Genomic DNA, 24,074 nt, shown 5'->3' on the forward strand with positions numbered 1-24,074 from the left:
GAGAAAGATAAGATAATTGAAGATGTACAGAGGTAATAATGAAACATAATTTATGTGCTATATTTTTCTTTCCCAATAGCCACAGTAACCATCCTTGCCAATGATGATGGCCATGGAATCTTATCATTCAACAACAGTGACCCAATTTTGGTGAGGGAACAGACTGCTCTGTACCTGTCGGAAAGTGTTGCACAGCTGTTAATAATCAGAGAGCCTCCCCAGGGGACATTTGGCACTGTGACTATTCAGTTTCTGGTGACAGGAGCAAATTCTTCTGATGCATCTGATGATCTAATACCTTCACAAGGATACATTGTCCTAGAAGAAGGAGTCAGATTTAAGGTAAAATGCATGGCATAAACAAGGCATCAAAAGCTAAAATTCTGTTTTAATTTGGTTAAAAGGCTTAGTATTAACAAGTTAAGTTTCAGACTTCTTGCAGTTCTTGCATCCCTTTTGTGCTTTGTAGACTGGAAGGAGCATTGCTAGTAGGTTCAAATTAGGGAGGATAAATTATTTTTGGCGATAATCCAGGATGATATAGGTCCTCTGATTTGCTTTCTCAGATGTGTGACTTAGGTGTTTTCCACCCTATTAATTTCTTTACCCACCTAGCAGGTCACACATTTGACCTGGTTTTCACCCACTCAGTCTGCTTGAACACTTCAGGCTTTTTCAGGTTTGCCATTGTTATGGTCAGACAGCTCTTTAATTTTTCAGCATATCTATTTCCCAGACCTTGTCATCTTCAGTACTAGTCAACATTGAGACACGATGGCACCACCTAGTGGGTCCTTTAATATGTCCATCTCATATTTTCTGGATACATTTGGCTCCCTTTCTTTGGATGATGAAGCATTACTTGGAACTCCTTGGCTCTAGAATGTTCACATTCCAGATCTCATGAGCATATTTGGTTCCATATAGGACTTTGTGTATTGAGATCTATTTATTTTAAAATGTATATTTTGTCCTATCCATAGTCTTCTAGGCGGAGTACAACAAACACAGGCATAATAAGATCTAAAACAAGAGATGACAAGTTCATCGAGAAGAATCATTATAGATTAAACACAGGACAATAGAGCTTCTCCTAGCTTGCAAAGCACAAGTATTACTTTTATGATCATCAACTTAAAATTCCAAAAAAGAACAAAAAATAATATTTTCCTCATTTAACTACTTCTTCATCAAATCCATCAAAAAAAAATCTATGTTCACTTTTTTCCAATTTTACAAGTAACTCTTATAGATATTGTTCATTAGCACACCTCTTACTGAGGCATTTATTTATTTGGATTTAGCTCACACCTTTTTTAGTAGTAGCTCAAGGTGAGTTACATTCAGGTACACTGGGCAATTTCCCTGTCCCTGCAGGGCTCAATCTAAGTTGTACATGAGGCAATTGAAGTTTAAGTGACTTGCCCAAGATCACAAGTAGCAGCAGTGGGATTTGAACTTGTCACCTCTGGATTTCAAGACCAGTGCTCTAACCCACTAGGCCACTCCTCCATTCCTATGTATTCAAAGGGGCATGTAACCATGAGTGCCTATTTATGGTTAATGCAGGGCAGACTATTTTATGGGCATTTTGATCTCATTGGTTTCCACTGCCATCCATGTACTGAGCAGTATCGTTGATAAATAGTAATCAGTGTCATACCGAGGGCTGTGTAAGCAGTGGCTCCACAGAGCACAAATACAGGGAGTTGCAAAAACTGCTCCCAGCCCACCGTCTCCTCTCATTGGTGGCAGTGACCAGGCTAGATGTGATTGGTTCATAATTAAATCCTTTTCCACGTGAAGTTTCTGCAACACTGCTCTAAATGTTTGTGCTAGCAAGATTCATGGAATAATTTAATTTAATAGTGTGGCGCTAATCCAGCAGCAATCGGACATCGCCTGGTTACCACAGGAGCCCTTACCGCCACCTCTACGGGTGGTGGAGAGTGCTCCCCCCCCCCACCGCATGGCCACATAGTAAGAGTACTCTTACTGCATGACCGTTTTGGGAGGGGGGTTACCCGCTGTGGTATAAAAGACCCTGGTGTGCGGGAACAACGGTCCCTGCTGCTACCGCAGGGCTCTTGGCTCTTTTTCCCACAGCTTAGTAAAAGGACCTCTTAATCACCTCACTCATCAATCCCATTTCCAGATCATTTATAAGTATGTTAAAAAGCACTGGTCCCAATACAGGTCCCTGTGGCACTCCACTATACACTTTCCTCCATTGAGAAAATTTGCCATTTAACCCTGCTTTCTGTTTTCTTTTAACCAGTTCTCAATCCACAACAGAACATTGCCTCCTATCCTATGACTTTTTAATTTTGTCAGAAGTCTCACATGAGGAACTTTGTCAAAAGCTCTCTGAAAATCCAAATAGACTACATTAACTGGCTCACCTTTATCACCATGTTTATTCATACATTAAAAAAATATATAGCAAATTTGTGAGGCAAGATTTTCCTTGACTGATTCCATGTTGACTCATCATCCTACACTGGCACAATTTGGGGGCAGCAGAAAGATAGCTTCCAAAATTGTCTAAAGAAGACATATTATGGCTGGTGCAGGGCCCACACTGATCATGATTTGGCTTCTTTGAAGGAGCTAAAGGCTGCCTTGGTGCTGTTTTAAAAGGAGAGGGAAGAATGTTTCTGGGTATCTTGGGGAGTGGATATAGGGAAGTGAACATGCTAGATAGCTGGGGAAGAGGGAGGGAAGGGAAGCTATTGGGGGCAGTAGTCAGAGAAGGGAGAATACTAGGCACGTTGATGAAGGGAAGGTAAAGGAAGATGTTGGACACTTTAGGGAGAGGAGGTAGGGAAGGGAATATGCTAGACACCTTGGAGAGAATGTGAGGAAGCAGAGAGATGGGGGTGTTAATGGAGATGCTGAACACCTTGGGTGTGGGGGTCCGGAATGGGGGATACTGAACACCTTGGCAGAGGGAGGTAGGGAAAGGAAGATTCTGAACAGTTCAGGGGAGAGGAGTATGCTGAAGACCTTGGGGAGGGGTGTGGAGGGGAGATGCTGGATGCCACCTCATGGGGTAGGGAAGGTAGACGTTTTGGGGATGGGAGATAGAGAAGGGGAGATGCTGGACTTTTATTTATAATCTTGATCAGGAAAAACAAGACAGACAATTTTATGATTTACATTTAAGATCTGAGCTCAAAGTAAATTACAAATTTAGGTACACAGGTTATGAATGTTAGAGAAATATATTGCATGCAGATCTTGGACCCATATGATTTTTCTACATTCCATTTACTGGCTATCAAGTGTTCTCTATTCCTTCTCCCCCAGACACTACACATTACTGCTATCTTGGATGAAGAGCCAGAACTGGATGAACATTTTGTTGTCACACTGTACAACCCAACTGGAGGAGCTAGACTGGGCAATAAAGTGCAAACTAGAATAACAGTCCTACAGAACCAAGCACCACAAGGTCTTTTTAGTATATTCCCAACAGCTAACAGGTATAAAGTGAACTCATATGTAAAATGGCTACATTACGGTAGGAATATGCTGCGGTGTCTTATAATTGTGTACAATGGTTTTGGCACCCCTGGTCAAATTGTGGATCTCAAATTGAACAGAAGCTGTCATAGCCTCATTATGGTAGAGTTAAGCACAAAATCATTCTTCGGATTTTAATACATAATTTATTTGTTGATTTGAACAGATTGCAAATAATCAAGAAAGCATGTTTACTAAGTTGCGTTAACTATTAATGTGCCAGTTAATGCATGCTAACAGTAATTAACTTGTGATAATTTCCAGATTAACAGCTAGGGGGCTGAGAGGAGATATGATAGAGGTCTATAAAATAATGAGTGGAGTTGAACGGGTAGACGTGAAGCGTCTGTTTACGCTTTCCAAAAATACTAGGACTAGGGGGCATGAGATGAAGCTACAAAGTAGTAAATTTAAAATTAATCAGAGAAAATATTTCTTCACTCAATGTGTTATTAAACTCTGGAATTCATTGCCAGAGAATGTGGTCTAAATGGCAGGTGACATTTAATGTGAGCAAGTGCAAAGTGATGCATGTGGGAAAGAGGAACCCGAATTAAAGCTATGTCATGCAAGGTTCCACATTAGGAGTCACAGACCAAGAAAGGGATCTAGGTGTCGTTGTTGATGATACGTTGAAACCTTCTGCTCAGTCTGCTGCTGCAGCTAAGAAAGCAAATAGAATGTTAGGTATTATTAGGAAAGGAATGAAAATCAAAAATGAGGACGTTATAATGCTCCATGGTGCGACCGTACCTCGAATATTGTGTTCAATTCTGATCGCCACATCTCAAAAAAGATATAGTGAAATTAGAAAAGGTGCAGAGAAAGGCGACAAAAATGATAAAGGGGATGGGACGACTTCCCTATGAGGAAAGGCTAAAGCGGCTAGGGCTCTTCAGCTTGCAGAAAAGGCAGCTGAGGAGAGATATGTTAGAGGTCTATAAAATAACAAGTGGAGTTGAACAGGTAGATGTGAAGCATCTGTTTATGCTTTCCAAAAATACTAGGACTAGAGGGAATGCGATGAAGCTACAAAGTAGTAAATTTAAAACGAATCGTAGAGAATATTTCTTCACTCAATGTGTAATTAAACTCTGGAATTTGTTGCTGGAGAATGTGGTAAAGGCGGTTAGCTTAGCAGAGTTTAAAAAAGGTTTGGACGGCTTCCTAAAGGAAACGTCCATAGACCATTATTAAATTGGACTTGGGGAAAATCCACTATTTCTGGGATAAACAGTATAAAATGTTTTGTACTTTTTTTGGATCTTGCCAGGCATTTGTGACCTGGATTAGCCACTGTTGGAAACAGGATGCTGGACTTGATGGACCTTTGGTCTCTCCCAGTATGGCAATACTTATGTACTTATGTGGAACAAGGAGGAGATGTTGGTGATGTCAAGAGGCTGACTTTGACTAACGCTAAATCCATAAATCGATAAACAGGCTCATATATATTCTAATGAGATTGATAATATTTTGATTGAAAACATGAGCTGTTTGAAAGGCCTGTGTAATGGAAGTTTATTTGACTTTTTCCAAAACAGGCAGTTGTATTACTTTTCATTTGCCCAGCAGCTTTTTCTTCCTGCTACTTTGAGATTTCAGCTCAAATGGAACCTGTTATAGTGCCATGACCCTTCATTCAGTACTAGGCAGGATCTTTTCAATATCCCATCCCAGTTTTTTTAGTCCTGTCATTTTAGCCACAGGCCTTGACCACAGCCTTCAGATCACAGGAAGCAGTAACATGGACCCTAAGTCTGAGCATCCAGAGTCACCATAGCATCCTCAGTTCTGACCAGTGAACAGATCAGGCAGCTGGCCTTGGAACTGGACCCTTCTCTGTGCAATATACAGGCTTTTTTTTTTAAATATATGGTATGATTATTTTTATTGTAAAAGTTATTTAGTTACTGATAAAAATGTTTCTAAAGGCTAGATATGAAGCCCAATTTTGCATAGGTCATTCATGTAGAAAAAGAGACGTCTAAAGCTGAATGTTGACAATTTGCAGAGTATTTTACAAAAGTCTTGCAAAATTCAGAGCCTTTTGAAAAATACCTTTAAGGAAATGGACAAATACATGTAATGTGCAAGCATTTCCAGTGCGAACTATTTTACAAAGGAATATGTTTAAAAAAAAAGACACAGATTACTGAGGGGTTAACATTCAATGTGATTTAACTTCCCAGAAATGGCTCCCGGCCAGTTAAATCACCTGTTCAGGGCAAACCAGTCAATTTTAGCGGCACTTAACGTTAACGCAACTCTAAACCCGCTACTTAGGGGGCATTCTGGGAGTGGAGTCAGCACCTGGCTGGTTAAGTATTGATATTCAGAACTTAACCTGCCAGTCCTATCTTTGGAGCCCTTTTACTAAAGAGTTGCTAAGCAGCACCTGCAACCACCACCGGCCCATCGCGGTGCTGGCAGTAGTTCCACCCCCAGCATGCACCATTTCTGCTGCTAGCGTAAATATTGAGAAGATAACTCTGCAGGGGGTTACCTGGTGGTAATTGGGCAGTGTCACAGAGGAGTCCTTGCTCCTCCCCCAAAATGGCAATGCGGCGTGCAAACTTACTGCATGGCCATTTCTTTTTTCTACCTTTTTACCTGCTGTGGTAAAAGGGGATTCTGCGTGCAGAAAAACTCATGCTGCTGCTAGTGCAGGGCCCCTTTTACTTCAGCTTAGTAAAAGAGGCCCTTTATGCGATGTGCTGAATATCATATTTGACCAGTTATTTGTTAGCTGGCTCCGTAAACCTGGAAATTCAATGCTGGTTCTCAGACATGGTCTTGGCATTGAATTTCCGGGTTTAGCACCAGCAGTGGTCAGCAAAATGCTGATTGCCACTGGCTGAATATCGGGCCCTGAATATATAAGTGCCATTTTTGCAATTTTCACCTATAACTGCTGGAGTTAAAAAAACTGAACATCCAATAGGAGCCAGTTAAGGAGCTGAGCTACAAAACTTTATTTTTTTTCCATTTATAAGCTGCTTTTTGTAATACCAGAAAGGCTAGCATAATTGTCCCATCATCTCTCCTCCAAACCTCAGGTTCGAAAAACTTGTAGCTGACTTTCAAGGGGGAAGTTATCTATGTGGACTACTATTAAGATGGATTATTATACCACAAGTCATGCTATTTTAGCACTGGGTCCCATTTTATGCGATGAGACTCTGTGCTGAAATATTTTATTTATTTGATGTCTATATCCCACATTATCCAAAAGACATTAATTGGTTCAATGTGGCTTACAATAGTGAAAGATTGATAATTATATAATGGAATATGAATAAAAGTTGTGCATTATATGAAGAAGAAGGTAAGCAACATACTTAGTTTAAGCTAAGAACACGACCAAGAAAATGTTCCACACTATGTGGAAGCTCAAACGTATAAAACCTTACTTTCCCAGGGATTCATTCCGCAACATGATCCAAACCATGGTGCTAACCCATGTAGACTACTGCAATAGTATTTATGTAGGCTGCAAAGATCAAATCATAAGAAAACTACAGACAGCACAAAACACGGCTGCCAGACTCATCTTCAGAAAAACACACTTCGAAAGCGCGAAACCCCTCCTAAGAAGCTTACATTGGCTTCCTATTAACGCTTACGTAACATTCAAAATATGCACAATAGTCCACAGAATCATCTACGGACTCGCACCAGATTACATGACGGAACTTATCGATCTTCCATTTAGAAACGTGACGAGAACAGCAAGAAACTACTTAACCCTTCACTAACCCAATTGCAAAGGTATAAAATACAAATCTTCACATGTCTCCAGCCTCTTCTTTATAGGCACACAACTTTGAAACTCACTACCCAAAGACCTGAAACTCACGGAAAACTACCTACAATTCAGAAAAAACCTGAAAACACATCTTTTCAAGAAGTCTTTGCCCCCCTGGATCTGCCTAATCCCACACCACCATACATCACGAAAAGTTCAGAAATGGAAAACAATAATATTAACCTCTCTCACAATATGCTAATATATCAACCTAAAATCCAGAGCTTGTTAGCATCCAGTCAAGGTCTTCTTTACACAAATATATATCATTCACTGCTACTTTGATTTTCTGTTCAACATTTCTCTACATATGAGAAGATTTATAAGCAGTCTTGATAGATTTTTAAGTGACCTCAGTGATGCTCACCGCCCTCCACCCTTACAGGATTTACGTGGCGATATTACAAGCATCAGCCTCTTCATAGGTTCACTTTTCAAATATTACTTTAAATGCAAATAAATTCTTTCAATAATTATTGATTTACTTATCTTTTCAAGACTTTATTTAGTCAGACCCAGGGGTTCTATTGTCCGACATGTTTTGCCCGACAAGCGAGCTGCCTCAAGGACACACACCCCCTGCGATCTTTACTAGCGCCAGCTCTGCAAACTTTCTTATCAGCTGTGTTTCCCCCCAAAATGGCCACTCAGCAAGTGGTTCACTTCCCCCCACAGCCATTTCTTGTCATCAGAAAAACATAGCCTTTTACCTGTTGTGGAAAAACGGAGCCTCTGCGTGCATCAAAAACATGTGCTGATGTTAGCGTAGGCCCTCTTTTACCACAACTTAGTAAAAGGACCCCTAAGTGTGTCACTTGGTACATCTAGGTAGGCCAACTTATGCATGCCATTGATATAGCATAAGAAGGCACACCAATACCAACATTATACTAGTATTCTATAATGAAATCTTGGTGCCAAGATGCCGTTACAGAATTGACACTAATAGGACAGCATTGGAGTGCCTACACTGAGGCACCAACTTATAGAATTGTCCCGATTTTGCCAGAAGCATAAACAGTTCTTTCTCCATTGCCAGATCACTCAAGTGAAATAGACTACCTACTGAGGTCAGACATGTGACTGACATGTATTTTATTGGGCTTTTCCGTGATCTTTGCCTTGAAGGTCAACATTTGCATTTTTCTTAATGTAGCTGGTTTAAAGCATTTTATTGATGGGATGAAATTTTATAAGGCTTTTGTTGTGAACTAATTTTATTGATGCTGAGCATGTGTTGCAGACCTAGTCCTTTATACCTAGGTCTTAATGGAGTTATAGGCCAATGTTTGTTTTTGGTTATGCTTGTAATTTTATGTACATTTGTTTATTATCTGCCCTAATATGATGATGGACACATTATAAATCCTTTTAAATCAATAAATAAAACTTGATAATGTGAGTAGGTCAGTAAAACTTCACAAAGGAGAAATTCCTTATTTTTTCAGGACAAGTTCTTTGACAGTCGAGGAAAGCAATCGGACAATTTATTTGAAAGTGTCTCGGAGCAATGGGCTTAACTTGTCTGTGAGTGTGGAGTGGGAGACCCTATCAGGCACTGCATTTGGTATAAGTAAGTTACAGCTCTTAAAAGTGTCTGCTATAATTATTCATTCAGGATTGGGATTTTGTTCAAGTTGTGTAATCTTCTATGAGTTTTAAGATACTTTTAAAAAGTCATCCATTTTACTCTGCATTTAAATAATGGAATTGAGTGTTAATATTTCAGTTTTTAAACCTCATAATAACTTGTATTTATTTTAAACAGGATCCTAAATGGCTTTGCACTATAACTATGATCTCTAATTTTCTGCAGAGTTATAACAGGGCCCAAATTTGAAATTGGCTGATCCCAGAGGAGCTGGGTAGTAGCAGCTATCTGGTTTCCAGGATGAGAACCTTACTCATTCTCACTGTTTTGTCTAAGCTGAGCGGGAGTCCTTCACCTACAGGAGGGGGGGGGGGGCATTTCACTGCCATATTTTCAGCAGTGAGGAACAAGCAAACTTTGTAGGACTCCAGGGAACCTGCCTGTTCCTAGTGGTTGAAAATTGCAGAGTCATGGAATCGGAGGTAGGGTATTATTATGGATTAAGAACTGGTTGAAAGATAGGAAGCAGAGAGTAGGATTGCGTGGCCAGTATTCTCAGTGGAGGAGGGTAGTTAGTGGGGTCCCGCAGGGGTCTGTGCTGGGTCCGTTGCTTTTTAATGTATTTATAAATGACCTAGAGATGGGAATAACTAGTGAGGTAATTAAATTCGCCGATGACACAAAATTATTCAGGGTCGTCAAGTCGCAGGAGGAATGTGAACGATTACAGGAGGACCTTGCGAGACTGGGAGAATGGGCGTGCAAGTGGCAGATGAAGTTCAATGTTGACAAGTGCAAAGTGATGCATGTGGGTAAGAGGAACCCGAATTATAGCTACGTCTTGCAAGGTTCCGCGTTAGGAGTTACGGATCAAGAAAGGGATCTGGGTGTCGTCGTCGATGATACGCTGAAACCTTCTGCTCAGTGTGCTGCTGCGGCTAGGAAAGCGAATAGAATGTTGGGTGTTATTAGGAAGGGTATGGAGTCCAGGTGTGCGGATGTTATAATGCCGTTGTATCGCTCCATGGTGCGACCGCACCTGGAGTATTGTGTTCAGTACTGGTCTCCGTATCTCAAAAAAGATATAGTAGAATTGGAAAAGGTACAGCGAAGGGCGACGAAAATGATAGTGGGGATGGGACGACTTTCCTATGAAGAGAGGCTGAGAAGGCTAGGGCTTTTCAGCTTGGAGAAGAGACGGCTGAGGGGAGATATGATAGAAGTGTATAAAATAATGAGTGGAATGGATCGGGTGGATGTGAAGCGACTGTTCACGCTATCCAAAAATACTAGGACTAGAGGGCATGAGTTGAAGCTACAGTGTGGTAAATTTAAAACGAATCGGAGAAAATTTTTCTTCACCCAACGTGTAATTAGACTCTGGAATTCGTTGCCGGAGAACGTGGTACGGGCGGTTAGCTTGACGGAGTTTAAAAAGGGGTTAGATAGATTCCTAAAGGACAAGTCCATAGACCGCTATTAAATGGACTTGGAAAAATTCCGCATTTTTAGGTATAACTTGTCTGGAATGTTTTTACGTTTGGGGAGCGTGCCAGGTGCCCTTGACCTGGATTGGCCACTGTCGGTGACAGGATGCTGGGCTAGATGGACCTTTGGTCTTTCCCAGTGTGGCACTACTTATGTACTTATGTACTTATGTACTTCCCACTGGCAGCAATGTAGTTGGAGTACTCCCGCTCAGTTTAGAGAGAACAGTGCTCTTTTTCTTCCCTTCCATTTCTCTTTCTTTGCAACATTTCCCCTTCCTACTAATCTTCCTCAAACCATTGCTGATGCCCTCTCTCTTCTTGGCTCCCCTGTCTGGGCCAACAAGAGGAGAAGCAGAGAGGCAGACTTGGGGCCATCATTCTCTTCTGCCATGGAAGCTTTGAATGTGTAGGGATTAGCTGGGTGGGAGAAGGGAGTTGAGTGTGAGATATCGTTGGTGGACTTGGGGTCCAAGAGTGGATTGATTGGGGGGATACTAAGAAGAAGTTAGCTGTGTGTGTGTGTGTCTGTGTGATTAAACGATGAGATTGTCACTGAGGGATGGAGAATGTATTTGGGAAGGCAGCAGGGATGTATGCTTAACAGAATAGTTAAGAATGGAAGTTGGAGAATAAGGGGTAAGGAATGAGATGCAGAAGAGAATGGCATCTATTCTCCCTTCCCCTAGTATTTCTCCTGCTCTCCTTCCCCCTGGTTCCTGAAACTCCTTTACCAAGATCCTTACTCTCCCTTTTCCTCCACTTCTCATCTTGGAGATTCCTTTCCCTTACCGATATCTAGAAATAAGTCACTTCTATGGGTCAGTCACCACCATTTTGGATCCTGGCATTGCCAAAGGCAGGAGTAGGTGAGAATCAATCCTGCCTACCCACAGATTTGAGTTATGAGGAGTGGGTTTGGGAAGGGAAAGGGGGTACATTTAGACCCCAGGGATACATTTTTGTTTTAAATATTGGGAATGGGGTCAGGGTGTGTGCCATTAGACTACCATGAATTGTCCTGGGAGAGGGTCAGGTCAATACCTTCAGGTAGGTAAGTTTGCGGTCGTGTCCTCTGATGGAAAGGAGGGAGTCTGTTGGGTCGGGTCCTGTCCGCGGAGGGGGGGTCAGTGGTCCGGTTGAGTGGTGTCATCTGAGGGGCTGTCAGCTGGTTGTTGGGCTGGGTTAAGATAGAAGTTCGATGTCAAGAGCCATTGGGTGGTTGGACTGATGGGTCCTAAACATAGCCTCAGACCTGGTGGTATTTCTTTTAGCACTGTGCTGAGGCGGTAGATGCCACCGCACATCTTACAGTGTTGTGGATTACTAAAAAGTGTACTTAACATAATTTAAAAATGCTGTGTGCTGATGTCTACCGCACAAGTCAGCATCAGTGCCGGGACCCTTCCTGCATTCTGCGGCCAGTAACGAGTGCGTAGACAGCTTGTTAACTGTGCGGTTAGGCCCCTGGTAGCTTTCTGTATTGGCCCTTCTAAACAGGCAGCTAACCCCTCTCTTCCACAAGGCTGAGCCCAGCCAGCATGACCACCCTCATTCCAGTGCTGCTCTCCTCCCCACAGGAATTGACATAATGTCAGCAACTAGGCCAGTAGAAGAAAGGCAGCTTTCGGCTTTCGTGAGGCTGCATAAGAATCATTGCATTGGTGCACTGTGGGTGGTTCTGTGTGTGTGTGTGTGGGGGGGGGGGGGGGGGGGGGGTACACAGCTGAAAGCTTGCCTAGGGTATCAGATAACCTTATAGTTTATTAAAACTTGCTATACCACCCAAGCTAACTCGCAGAACTGGGCGGTTCACAATCTAAAACATAAAATCAAGATAGAAAGGAACTACAATAAGTTGATAGGAAAGAGATAGATCACTCACAACAGATCAAATCCAAATTTGCAAGAGAGAGAGAGAGACAGCATGTAAACATATGTTGGAAACAAAAAGGGGGAAAAGTGTGTGTGTGTAGGGGGGAACAAGCAGAGAGGGAAGGGTGGAAAAATGGTAAGAATTGAGGCAGCCCTCAGCCCTCTTAGCTGTATATACAAAATGCTTGTCTGAAGGGCTAGGACTTTAAAGCAGTTTTAAAGTCCAAGACTGAGCTTCTTATCTTTCCTCCTAAACCCACCTCTCCTCTTTTCCCATTCTGTTTCTGTGGATAATACTGCATCCTTCCTGTCTCATTAGCTCGTAAGCTTAGGGTCATCTTTGATTCCTCTCTTTCTTTGCACTCATCCAACAAGCTGAGAAAGTCTGTTGCTTCTTTCTCTATAACATCACCAAAATTCTGAATACACTACCAAAACCTTTATCCACACTCTCATCACCTCCCCTTCAATCTGTTCAAAATACAGCTGAATTACTTAATCTTCTGTCAGTTTCACTACACTCATACAGTCCCTCTTCTCAATCACTCCATTGGCTCTCAATCCATTTCCATATATATTTCAAACTGATTTACAAGTGAATTCATTCGGCAGCGCTTCATTATCTCTCCTCTCTCATCTCTTCCTATTCAGCTGCCCAGGAACTCCATTTGTAAGGCAAGCTGCTCTCATCTATACCTTCTCCACTGCCAACTCCAGACCTCATTCCTCCCATCTTGCTGCACTGTATGCCTTTAATAAACTTCCTGAATCTATGTGTCATGCTGGAGTGGAGGAGTAGCTTAGTGGTTAGTGCAGTGGACTTTGATCCTGGTGAACTGAGTTTGATTCTCACTGCAGTTCTTTGTGACTCTGGGCAATTCACTTAACCTTCCATTGCCCCTGGTACAAAATAAGTACCTGAATATATGTTAACCACTTTGAATGTAGTTGCAAAAACCTCAGAAAAGTGGTATATCAAGTCCCATTTCCCTTTGTCTCTGGCCCTATTCAAATTCAGGCCCACCTTTATGAGGCTGCTTTTAACTCTTAGCCCCATAGTCACCTGTTTAATACCCATGATGTTTTGATCATTCCCAAAACAAATGAACCCCCCCCCCCCCAAAAAAAAAAAAGATTTTTTTTTAAATCTTGTTTGTCTGTCTTAGATAGATTAAAAACTCTGTCTCTTAATGTGTATGGGTACAGCACTGGGCATGTCTAGTATCATTATAGAGATGATTAGTAGTAGTAGAAAGCAGTAGAATCCTTAGCTTCAAGTTACTGCAAATCTGAGAGACTTCTGTAGAAGTAAACGAGGTTGATACTTGCCTGATTTTCATCCACATCAAGGACTGGATTCAGTAAATGGTGCTCAAAATTTGGCGATGAAAAAAATCAGCACTGAACAGTGTTGTATAATAGGCTTTCCGGGATTGGTGCCCTTTGTAGACTAGCACATAGTGCTGGAATCCACGCTCAACTTTGGGCATAAGGAGTTACATCAACTGAAACCAGGTATAAATCCTGGGGCGCAAGTTAGCTGTGAATCTGCACTATTCTGTAACACTGCACGCATCTTAAGAGAATGCCCCTATCCCACCCATGCCCCTCCCATGGTCATGCCCTCTTTACAGATCCATACAGAAACACATAAAGGGTGCATAAATGTGTTTTTGCACGGATCTATAGTTTATTAGAACTTTCTATACTGCTTAAACCAAGCAGGACAAAGTGGTGAGAAAAGGAAAAAGAACTCCATTTGTTTCATAGGAAAGTGCATTCACTCACATTTCGAGGGACAAGGACCAAAAGGTAAAGAAAGGGACCGGGTGGAGGGGAAATAAGAACATCATATAGAAGGAGTAGAAACAAAAGGCAAAAAAAAAAGTAGCTGGCCAGCCCTATGTGTCTGGTACTCCAAAAGCCTGTATGAACAGCCAAGTCTTGGGTTTGGATTTAAACTTTTTAAAAGAGGTGTTGCTGTGGAGGGAAAGGGGAAGATTGTGCTTTTTTCTTTCTTTCACCTCACATCTGAAATAATGTCTAGTTGATTCCAAATATGCAAATTTCTGTCCCATTTTGGCACCTTGCATCTGTTAAAACACTTTTCTGCACCTAACGTTCACCATCATATATATAATTCCCTTGCAAATGTCTTACTCCCTTCCTGAAGTGCACAGTAACTAAGTACAAACAGAGAAGAATACCACTTTGCTGTTGTAGGTCTTGGTGTTTCACTGAGACTATACTGTCAACAACAAAGACAAAGTAGAACTACAAAATGATTGATAGTGTCTTTCTTTTTGTTGTAGAGGGAGAAAATACACTTCTGTCTACTACACAGACATTTTCGGAAAAGTCAGTTTCCAGCTGGTGCTTCTTCAAGGTTGGAGAGATTGTGTATGGTGCTCTGCTGTGGACAACATTAAATAGTCCTTCCTCTGTGTCATTTCTAACTATTTACCAATGGCAAGGGATATTCATGCCAATGGAGGTAAATTATGCCTAGTTTAGCTCATTTCATGTAGTTACAGGTGTACTGTTTGTTGAGGTCCATTATTGACATCCTAGGCTTCTCTTTGCAGAATTTTCCAATCCAGAATTCCCAGAGCTGCATGACATTTGGTGTTAATGGCTCCCAATACCTAGTGATTACCCACAGAGGCGCCCAACAAACATCATCAAATAATAGCATCTACTTGTTCACTCCTGGACGCAGGCTGCAGTTGGTAAAAATTTCCTGTTCCTTACATGGGTATTATATTAAAAAATGCAACGTTTGCAAGATGTATCCTTTTAACAACTAATCTGCAAGTTTTAGCACAAAACCTTTCTATTCTCTACAAAAATAAATATGCAAAGGAATCCAGCATCCTTCAAGTACAGTATAACACGTAGACGTAGTCCTCTACATTATACGTTAAATACAAATATGCAAGTTCTTGAAGAGGTGTATGATTTTTCAAAAGTTCAGACGAATCAAGGAAAATTTATCAAATTCAAACTACATTTAATAATTTGCAGGATGTTCTAGCCAGTTTTCAACAAATCAAAAGTTTGCTGGAAAATTTCAGCAGATATGCTATAGATCAGGGGTTCTTAACCTTTTTTGCTTGCTGCACCCTTTTAATTGATCAATAAAAACCTTAAACCCTCTTTCTAAACCACGTGTCTAATATTGAGTATTGACGGCTACATATGTTGCTGGTAACTGTAAGAGTGCTATCTGCCAAGATGTTGCTAAAATTATAGTAGTACACAGTTATACTACCAATAACTGTCCTGCTTTTATGCTGTAGTTCCCTATAATAAGCTCTTTCAGAGCACAGGTCCAGTTTCCTTTGTCTTATGGGACTCTTTCTATTGGCTTGCCTTTTTCTCTAAGTTTGATGAGCAAGTTGCCTCTTCCCTTTTTCTCTTCAACGGGTTTGGAGAGTTAGTCTGCAGCATATTTCTTCTGTAAACTGAAACTGCGTATGCTGTATTCTGTTGTATGATCCTTTCAAGAAACTGTGGCCCTGTCAAGATTTCACCAACATAAAGCAAAAACTATATTGCTATTCAGTATGTGACTGAAAATCTCCAAACCTTGTTTGCTTGAGAGAGAGCTGGGGGAGAACAGATTCCCAGTTTGCAAGGCAAAAACTCTTGTTCAGCACATCTGAACTGTAGGTTATTTTTTCCTTCTTTGAGTTCCGCATTAAAGAAGATTTTGGTTCAAGAGTTCTGAGTCTTCTCATAGTGATGTTCTATACTCTGGTTTAAACTGCATGCCAGTCACCCAGTGCTGGTTAAGAACTCCTGCCAAAGAGACAACAAAAAAGGAGGGGGAGGTTTCAAGATGGCAGCAGTGGTGTAGAGGTGCTCTCACCTTTCCTGCAGATATGGTAAAGAAGAAGCTGGAGAAAATTTGAGTTTATCCCTCAGAACCTCGGGCTGTACCTTCTACTTCAATGTTGGATCCTATGGATTCTTTTGTGCCAGGGGCGTAGCCACGGGTGGGCCTGGGAGGGCCCAGGCCCACCCACTTTTGCCCAAGGCCCACCCAGGAACGGCGCTGTCCCCAAGTTGCATCCATTCCCTAGCTGGCTCGCTTCCTTCCCTTCCCTCCGCTCCCACTCGGCGAGTCCTTCGTTTTGTTTTGTTTTGAATTCTGTAGCGGTGCTTCCAAATTAAGCGCCCCCCCCCCCCCCCGGAAGGTCATCGCTGTGTTTTTCCTCCCTTGTTGCTCCTTTCCCTGTGCTCCCACCTCAATCCGCGAGTCCAGCACTTCAGTTTTTTTTCTCCCTGCTTTTGCCGCGGTACTTCTAACTGGCGTGCGTGCGCAGCGATTCACACACACAGGCCGGCTTCAGGGTTCGCTCTTCCGCATCCGATTCCCGCCCTCTCCGATTCAACTTCCTGTTAGGGCACGACACACGCGGCAGAGGGAACCTCGGAGCCGGCCCGTGTCTGTGAATTGCTGCGCACGCACGCCAGTTAGAAGCAAGCACCGCGGCAAAAGCAGGGAGAAAAAAAAACTGACTCGCGGAACGAGGTGGGGCACAGGGAAAGGAGCAATAGAAGGGAGGAAAAAGACAGAGATGACCTTCCGGGGGGGGGGGGGGGGAGCGGAGGGAAGGGAGACAAGTGCAGCCCTGTGGGAGTGGCTGTAGGGAGAGTGAGTGGCTGCATGGGTGCTGGACATATGGGGGGGGGGCTTTAGGGAGAGGGGCTGGAGCTGTTGGGGGAGGGGCTGGAGGGAAGGGAGAGAAGTGCTGGATCCATGGGGTAGGCTCAGGATGGAGAGAGGTACTGGACATGTGGAGGGGGATCTGGAGGGAAGGGAGACAAGTGTTGCCCTGTGGGAGTGGCTGTAGGGAGAGTGAGTGGCTGCATGGGTGCTGGACATATGGAGGGGGCTGTAAGGAGAGAGGAGCTGGAGCTGTTGGGGGAGGGGCTGGAGGGAAGGGAGAGAAGTGCTAGATCCATGGGGTAGGCTCAGGATGGAGAGAAGGGAGAGGGGTACTGGACATGTGGAGGGGCATCTGGAGGGAAGGGAGACAAGTGTTGCCCTGTGGGAGTGGCTATAGGGAGAGTGAGTGGCTGCATGGGTGCTGGACATATGGAGGGGGCTGTAAGGAGAGAGGAGCCGGAGCTGTGGGGGAGGGACTGGAGGGAAAGGGGCTGGAGGGAAGGGAGAAAAGTGCTGGACCCATGGGGGTAGGCTGGAGAGAAGGGAGAGGGGTACTGGACTTGTGGGGGGGGGTCTGGAGGGAAGGGAGAAAGGTGTTGGACCCTTTGGGGGGAGGGGGGAAGGGAGAGAGGTGTTGTACTCATGGGAGGCGGCAGCGGTTGACTGGCTGGAAGGACGAGAGGTGCTGAACCTGGGAGAAGGGAAAGGAAAGAGGTACTGAAGCCAAGGGATGAAAGAACAGGGAGTCAAATACTAAACAAACAGAACAAGTGAGAAAAGGAGGGAGGGCAGGCAAGCCAACTGCGGGCAGGAAAGAGGGAGGGGAGAAAAGCTGGATGGGGAAAGATAGTGGCACAAAGATGGATGGTGAGCATGAAGAGAGAAAAAATGTCAAATGAACAGAAGACCCTAGTGAGAGAGTTAAGAGAAGGCAGTGGTTAGCAGAAATCAGAGCCTGGGATGAACATTATTTGGAGAAAAAAAAAAGACCAAACAACAAAAGGTAGAAAAATATTTTTATTTTCTATTTTGTGATTAGAATACATCAGACTTGAAATGTACATTGTGCCAAATGTGGTGTTAGATAAGGCTGGGGCCCAGGGCAGAAATCTAGGAGGGACCCCAAAGCACATTATCAGGCTGCACCGTCTTCAAGTTCTGGCAGGCTTGGGGCTCTCTCTGGCCAGGAGGCCAAGGGCAGTTGCCCTAGCTGCACTCCTCTAACACCATCCCTGGCATGTGTCATCTTTCTTTTTTGCACAGTATATATAGGAGGAAATGCATCTCTTTCTATTTCTCTGGTATTGTACTACATGAAAAGGCTGGCTTCTTGGGATTTCGGTTTAATTGATGTTTATATTTGTGGTCACCTATTCTGTATTTGGCATTTGTGTACTGTGTGTGTGACCAAGGTATTCTTTTAGTATGAATTTTCTATGTAGCATTCTGTAGTAATTTGGCTTGTTCAGTTTTCCTAATAGATGTTGATATTTTAGGGCATTACTGTAATATTTAGGCCCCTAAAATATCATAGGTAGAATCCTTGTTTTGGGAGCTAGTGCTGAAATGATAGATTTGATCTAGGTTCTGAGTAGCTTGAATTACTTTACACATCTGTTATTGAGATTACACAAGAGATTTGGTGAGTTTTATGGGGAAGTGTCCTAGCCCTGCTCTGCATCCACTGTTGGGGAAAGGCCAGGGGGTTCTGTGGATGCAGAATGTATTTGGCTTCAATACCATATAAGACAGAACTTCCAAAACTGTGGGGTCACAACTTGAGTGGGCTCTCCATGGTACATTGTTCTGCATCTTCGGGGGGGGGGGGGGGTTGGGGTCACATAATTTTATTTGGCCACTATTATGGGGTTGTGACCACAAAAGAATTGACAAACCCTGATACAGGAGAAGCATAAATGTGTTGAGGGACCATGGCTCAATGGGGACTGAAGAGTGCAGTCTTTTGGACTTTCCTCTAGCTTCAGTGTGGCCTGCACTGCTACCCTTATTGAAGTTATTGGGAGCGAAGTAGGGGTGGAGCATGGGGTGAGGCAGAGCACGGGTGCCTCAGGTGGTGGGTTTTTCTCTTTCAGAAAGTTGGCAACTCTAGTGCCCACCCATCCAACCTGTTGGCCCACCCAAAAATTGCCTTCTGGCTACGCCACTGGTTGGGACTTAGTCACTGTGTGCAAGTTAGGGATGTACATGAAAATAAAATTTTGGTTCATTTTTTCAGGTCATTTTTAGACCTTCCCCTCAATTTGCAGACATTTTGTTCATTTCACACGTTTTAATAAAAATGCTTTAATGTACGCTAAACTTTGCAATGTGCATTAATTACTGTGCCTTGAATAGATAGATTGAATTGAAATTTTTAAGATGTTAATGAATATGCAGTTTTAGTAGAAATGTACACTCAATATCCATCCAAACAATTGTAACCTTAAATGTACAGCAATTAACATATTTGTTTGTCTGCCACTGCATGCTCTTCAGGTACACATGTTATCAGTTCCAGAAACCAGCGATATAAAGCATTTTACTGTAGACAACAAAGAATATTTGGTCATAGCAAGTCAGTCAAAAAATTCACACAATTTACAGGTTAGAATTTCTTATGCTTGGATCTATTTTTGTTGTTATATATCTATATCTACTATCGCTCTCTCTCTCTCTGTGATTCAGCATTCATTAACTGCCTCTGTATGGACGTTTCAACATGTACTCTGTAATTTTATTTTGTTACATTGTGTGAATTGTTTTTTTTTTTTTTTTACTTTGAGGGTAATTTTCAAAGGTATTTCCATGGGTAAAGCAGTGCTTTACTTGCAGAACTGAGTGCAGTTTCAAAGTTACCCCCTTTCCCACTAATTCTGTAATCTTGTGCATACATTTTCACATTTAACTTGCACATTTTTCTGCACAAGTTATAGAATATTGGCAGCTATGTGCATAATTTAATTGATAAATTTGGTACTATCCCCTGGATTCTATGTAGTACACCTAGAGTTATAGGTGGCATAGCACTTCGTTCATTGGGCCACTCTTATCTTATGAGCCCCACATCCTAATGGTTAGATGCCCAGAGCTCCTTGCTTGTTGTCACATGAAGTCCTTCAAGAAAACTGCTCTTGAAGGACTTCCTGTGAGAACAAACAAGGAGCCCTGGGCGTCTAACCACTAGGACACGGGGCTCATAAGATAAGTTTTCTAGATTTACATGTATTAGTTTTTGTATTTAACATTTTTGATAATCAGCTAGCCTAAGTTGGTGTGATCTTTGATTTGTATTTGAAATATAAAGAGCACAGAAATAGCACACTATGCACAAGTTGCACACATAAAAAAAAGAGTGGCCTGATGAACAAAGTGCTGTGCCACCCCGTCAGTGGTTATATCGTACTTCTAATTGGGTGTGGACATTTCTGAGGGAACTCTTTTCTATATATATGAATAATTTATTAATAACAGCAATAGTCCTACTTTCCTGGTTTTAGAGAAAGTCTGTTTGAGAATTTACCAGTGACAATAGGGATTTTTGTTGTTTAGTTTTGGTGCAATTAAAGTTAGCCACTAAAATGCCAATGCTCTTTAAATCTTTTATTTTGAGCTCTTTGAGGCTTTTTCTTTCCTTTTTTATAAATACATTTTGGTTTAGTTGTTTAGCCATTTAGTTATTTTTCATAGAGTGGATTACTTCGTGCTTATTTATCTTTAGCCTTTTTATATGCTCCATAAATGGAAATGGGTGTGGCTACTGTAGGGGTGGAGCCCTAGATAACGACCATGCCCTTAAAGTTGGCCTATATGAGTACTGGTACCTTGTTCCTACCTTCTGTAACCTGTGCTTTGCTCCTTTGTATCTGCTGATTCTGATACAATTTACAAATTGAAAATTCATTATCGGGAGGGACAAAGTGTTGAAAATCTTAACTGTGAAGCAAATTGATTCAGTTTTCAATATAGATTCTTTCCTTATCATGAAATAGAGCATATTTACATCATCAAGACAATAAGATGAATATATGCATTTCATATTTGTCCTTAGGTTTTCAGGTGGAACAATGAAAGTTTTACATTACATCAAAAACTCCCCAGTTATGAGACTGCAGCAGTAGTACTATTCAGTAGAGGAGGTATCACCTATATGGCTGTATCCCTGACAACCACCAGGCAAAATGCCATGTTGTACCAGTGGTCTGGCAATGACTTTAGAAATCCCCAAGAGATACCAGTCAATGGAACAACAATGATGGATGTCTCAATATACGAAGCTGGCATCTATTTAATCTTTGCTAAAGGTAGGCTTTCTGTAATAGATGAAAATGGTAAGAGAATATTGCCAAGTCCATGGAGCATACTGTTTAATGATAGAAAACAAAACAACCGAATATGGGTTTAAGGCAGCAATATCAGACCTGTAGGTAGAAGTTCATGGTTTCAACTTCATATGGTATTACTTGGAACTGTTTGTAAGCAAACTTTTTTTTTTCATTTTGGAGGACTGGAGCAGCGGCTTAATTATTTGAATAAGGGGCTAAGAGAGAACCAGGGAAACCAGGGTTCAAATCACTTTTTGCATTTGGGCTGGAGACTTGGTGGTTACTTTCGGAATTGCACCAGAACTTTTTCTATGCACAGGAACCAATAGTAACATAGTAAACGATGGCAGATGAAGACCTGAACAGTCCATCCAGTCTGTCCAACAAAATGAACTCATTTTGCATGGTATGTGATACTTTATATGTATGCCCAAGTTTGATTTGTCCTTGCCTTTCTCAGGGTACAGACCATAAAAGTCTGCCCAGCACTGTTCTTGTACTAAAAGTTCTGAAGATAACATTGAAGCCCTTTAAAATTTACACTCCAGCCCATCCATATCTATTTAGTCACAATCAGGGTGTAGACCGTAAAAGTCTGCTCAGCACCGGTTTTGCTTCCCAATTACCAGCGTTGCCACCCAATCTCCGCTAAGATTCCGTAGAACTATTCCTTCTAAACAGGATTCCTTTGTGTTTATCCCACGCACATTTGAATTCCATTACTGTTTTCATCTCCACCATCTCCCGCGGGAGGGCATTCCATGTATCTACCATCCTTTCCGTAAAAAAATGCTTCCTGACATTACTCCTGAGTCTGCTCCCCTTCAACCTCAATTCATGTCCTCTAGTTCTAGGGATCAAAAGGATATTCATATTTGCATTGTACCGATTAAACAGGTATTACAGTACATACTTTGAATCTGTGAATGTATTGTGGAAACCTATGTGACCCCTGACTAAGGTTTTTCCGAAACTTGGCCAGGTTGGGTCCTATTTTCATTAAAGCTGATATTTGGATAAACTGTGGTTGTGTTTGTCCTTCCCAAGGAGGTTTGATTGAGAACAGGAGATAGCATGACTTCAAAAAGTTGAAGCCACTTAGGGTAATCTCTGTTTCCCAGCTGTCGTTCCTCATACACTTAAAACAAAGCAAACAAGCCTATGACCTCCTGCATCCACATTGTTGTTCTTTATTGTTGATAGCATTTATTATTTAATCTAATTTATATTTTCAAACATACCAGCTTCTGCGGCTTATAGATGTACAGAGAGGAATTATAATAACGGAATAACTTTTCATAGGTAGAGTAGTAATTTGTTGTAAATTGTAATCAATGTGTCATTTGTAGGGGCTGGTTATAGGGACTCCCTAGTACTTGTTCTATTCATGCAGACATTTATTTCTCCTGGCAAAGCACCAATAATACAGACATCATGCTATGAAAATCTGGTACTCAACATTTACAGTTTCTATATATTTTTACTTATTTATGACATTTATATCCCACATCAAACATGAATTAGGTTGAAACCTGGGAGCATTAAAAAAAAAATTTTTCTGTAACTAGATCAAAAGAGAGAGATAGTTTGTGGGAACTTGCTCCTTATGTTTTGTGGAATGCAGTGGTATATTATAAAAATGCACTTAATATTGTTTATTACTACTATTATTAAGAGTGATATTGAATAATGTAGATAGATGTGTCCTGGGAATAATGATGGCTAAGGGAAAGCAGCAATAAAAGAGCTGGAGCTGAATGACAGGAACAAATCTGGTGGAGTGGAAATAAGTCAGCATGAGTTCAGTAAAGGTTTTCGTTATGCCATGTTGGACAGTTCACTGTTTTTTTCTTGTTCTGTGTGAAGCTTATCAACCAACATGTTGATAAGCTTCATACAGCTTTGAATAAAGATGATTTAAGCAAAAAAAAAGTTTTGGAAGTTACTAAATTCAATTCTTCTGTCTCACTGTATTTCCAGTTTTGGCACAGTATAAGTTATCACAAGGACAAAATATAAGAAAACCAATGGACTGCATTAGGGGCTTATAGCCTTATTTAGTTATGTTTAAACAAATGAGAGATCTGCATGGAAGAAAATATGTATTTTTATTATTTTGATTTATTAAAACCACTTATCCCTGAAACATGCTCAAAACAGAATAGTCCATTTACAAAAGAGATGAGATGAAGATGTGATTCTATGTGCTCCAATGAAAAGAGAATTTAATTTTACTTTCAATCTTTATAACACCAGGCTTCCCAAGGCAGATTACAACAGTTAAGATGAACCCATCAGTAAACAGGAAATCCTCACTGAAATTTAGCCATCTATTACTATATTGTATAGAGCAGTATAGAAAAATGAGCCTTTATTAGTGCTGTTTCCACCAACTACAATCTTTTGCTATTGTTTTGGTTGAACCAATGACTCTACCTACTGCCAGCAAGCTCTGCCTACTGCCTTTAACCCATATTATGGGATAGATAGCCCTGTACTGTCTCCTGTTCTCAATCAAACCTCCTTGGTCCTTCCTTGATTGCTGCTGCTGCTTGGTTGTCGGCATTTGAATAAATGCCATTTTCACTTTTAATTACTCTCCTCACCTATGCCTCAGAGATTAATCCAGTGCTTTTCTCATTTACAGAATCTAGCAATTCAAGTGAAGTTTTTCTCTGGGAGTCAGGGCAGTCCTTCTTCAGACATTTTCAGTCACTTCCTTTTGGAGCCTTAAATGGAATCCACTCATTCATACCTCCATCTGGGCTAGGTAAGCCAATCAGTTCTGGGT

The 24,074-nt window shown here is 41.6% G+C and overlaps 1 protein-coding gene across 1 annotated transcript in view; it reads left to right on the top strand.

Annotated features, from left to right (window-relative positions):
- Positions 1 to 24,074, top strand: part of ADGRV1 (adhesion G protein-coupled receptor V1) — a 921,762-nt gene that overhangs the window by 245,110 nt on the left and 652,578 nt on the right. Inside the window, 8 exon segments of the mRNA XM_030193377.1 lie at positions 80 to 342; positions 3,310 to 3,485; positions 8,782 to 8,906; positions 14,599 to 14,780; positions 14,872 to 15,015; positions 19,458 to 19,565; positions 21,010 to 21,262; positions 23,901 to 24,053. Coding sequence (XP_030049237.1) covers positions 80 to 342; positions 3,310 to 3,485; positions 8,782 to 8,906; positions 14,599 to 14,780; positions 14,872 to 15,015; positions 19,458 to 19,565; positions 21,010 to 21,262; positions 23,901 to 24,053 — 1,404 coding nt within the window.

The sequence above is a fragment of the Microcaecilia unicolor genome, chromosome 2 (assembly GCF_901765095.1).
Source record: "Microcaecilia unicolor chromosome 2, aMicUni1.1, whole genome shotgun sequence".
In the NCBI taxonomy this organism is placed as follows: domain Eukaryota; kingdom Metazoa; phylum Chordata; class Amphibia; order Gymnophiona; family Siphonopidae; genus Microcaecilia; species Microcaecilia unicolor.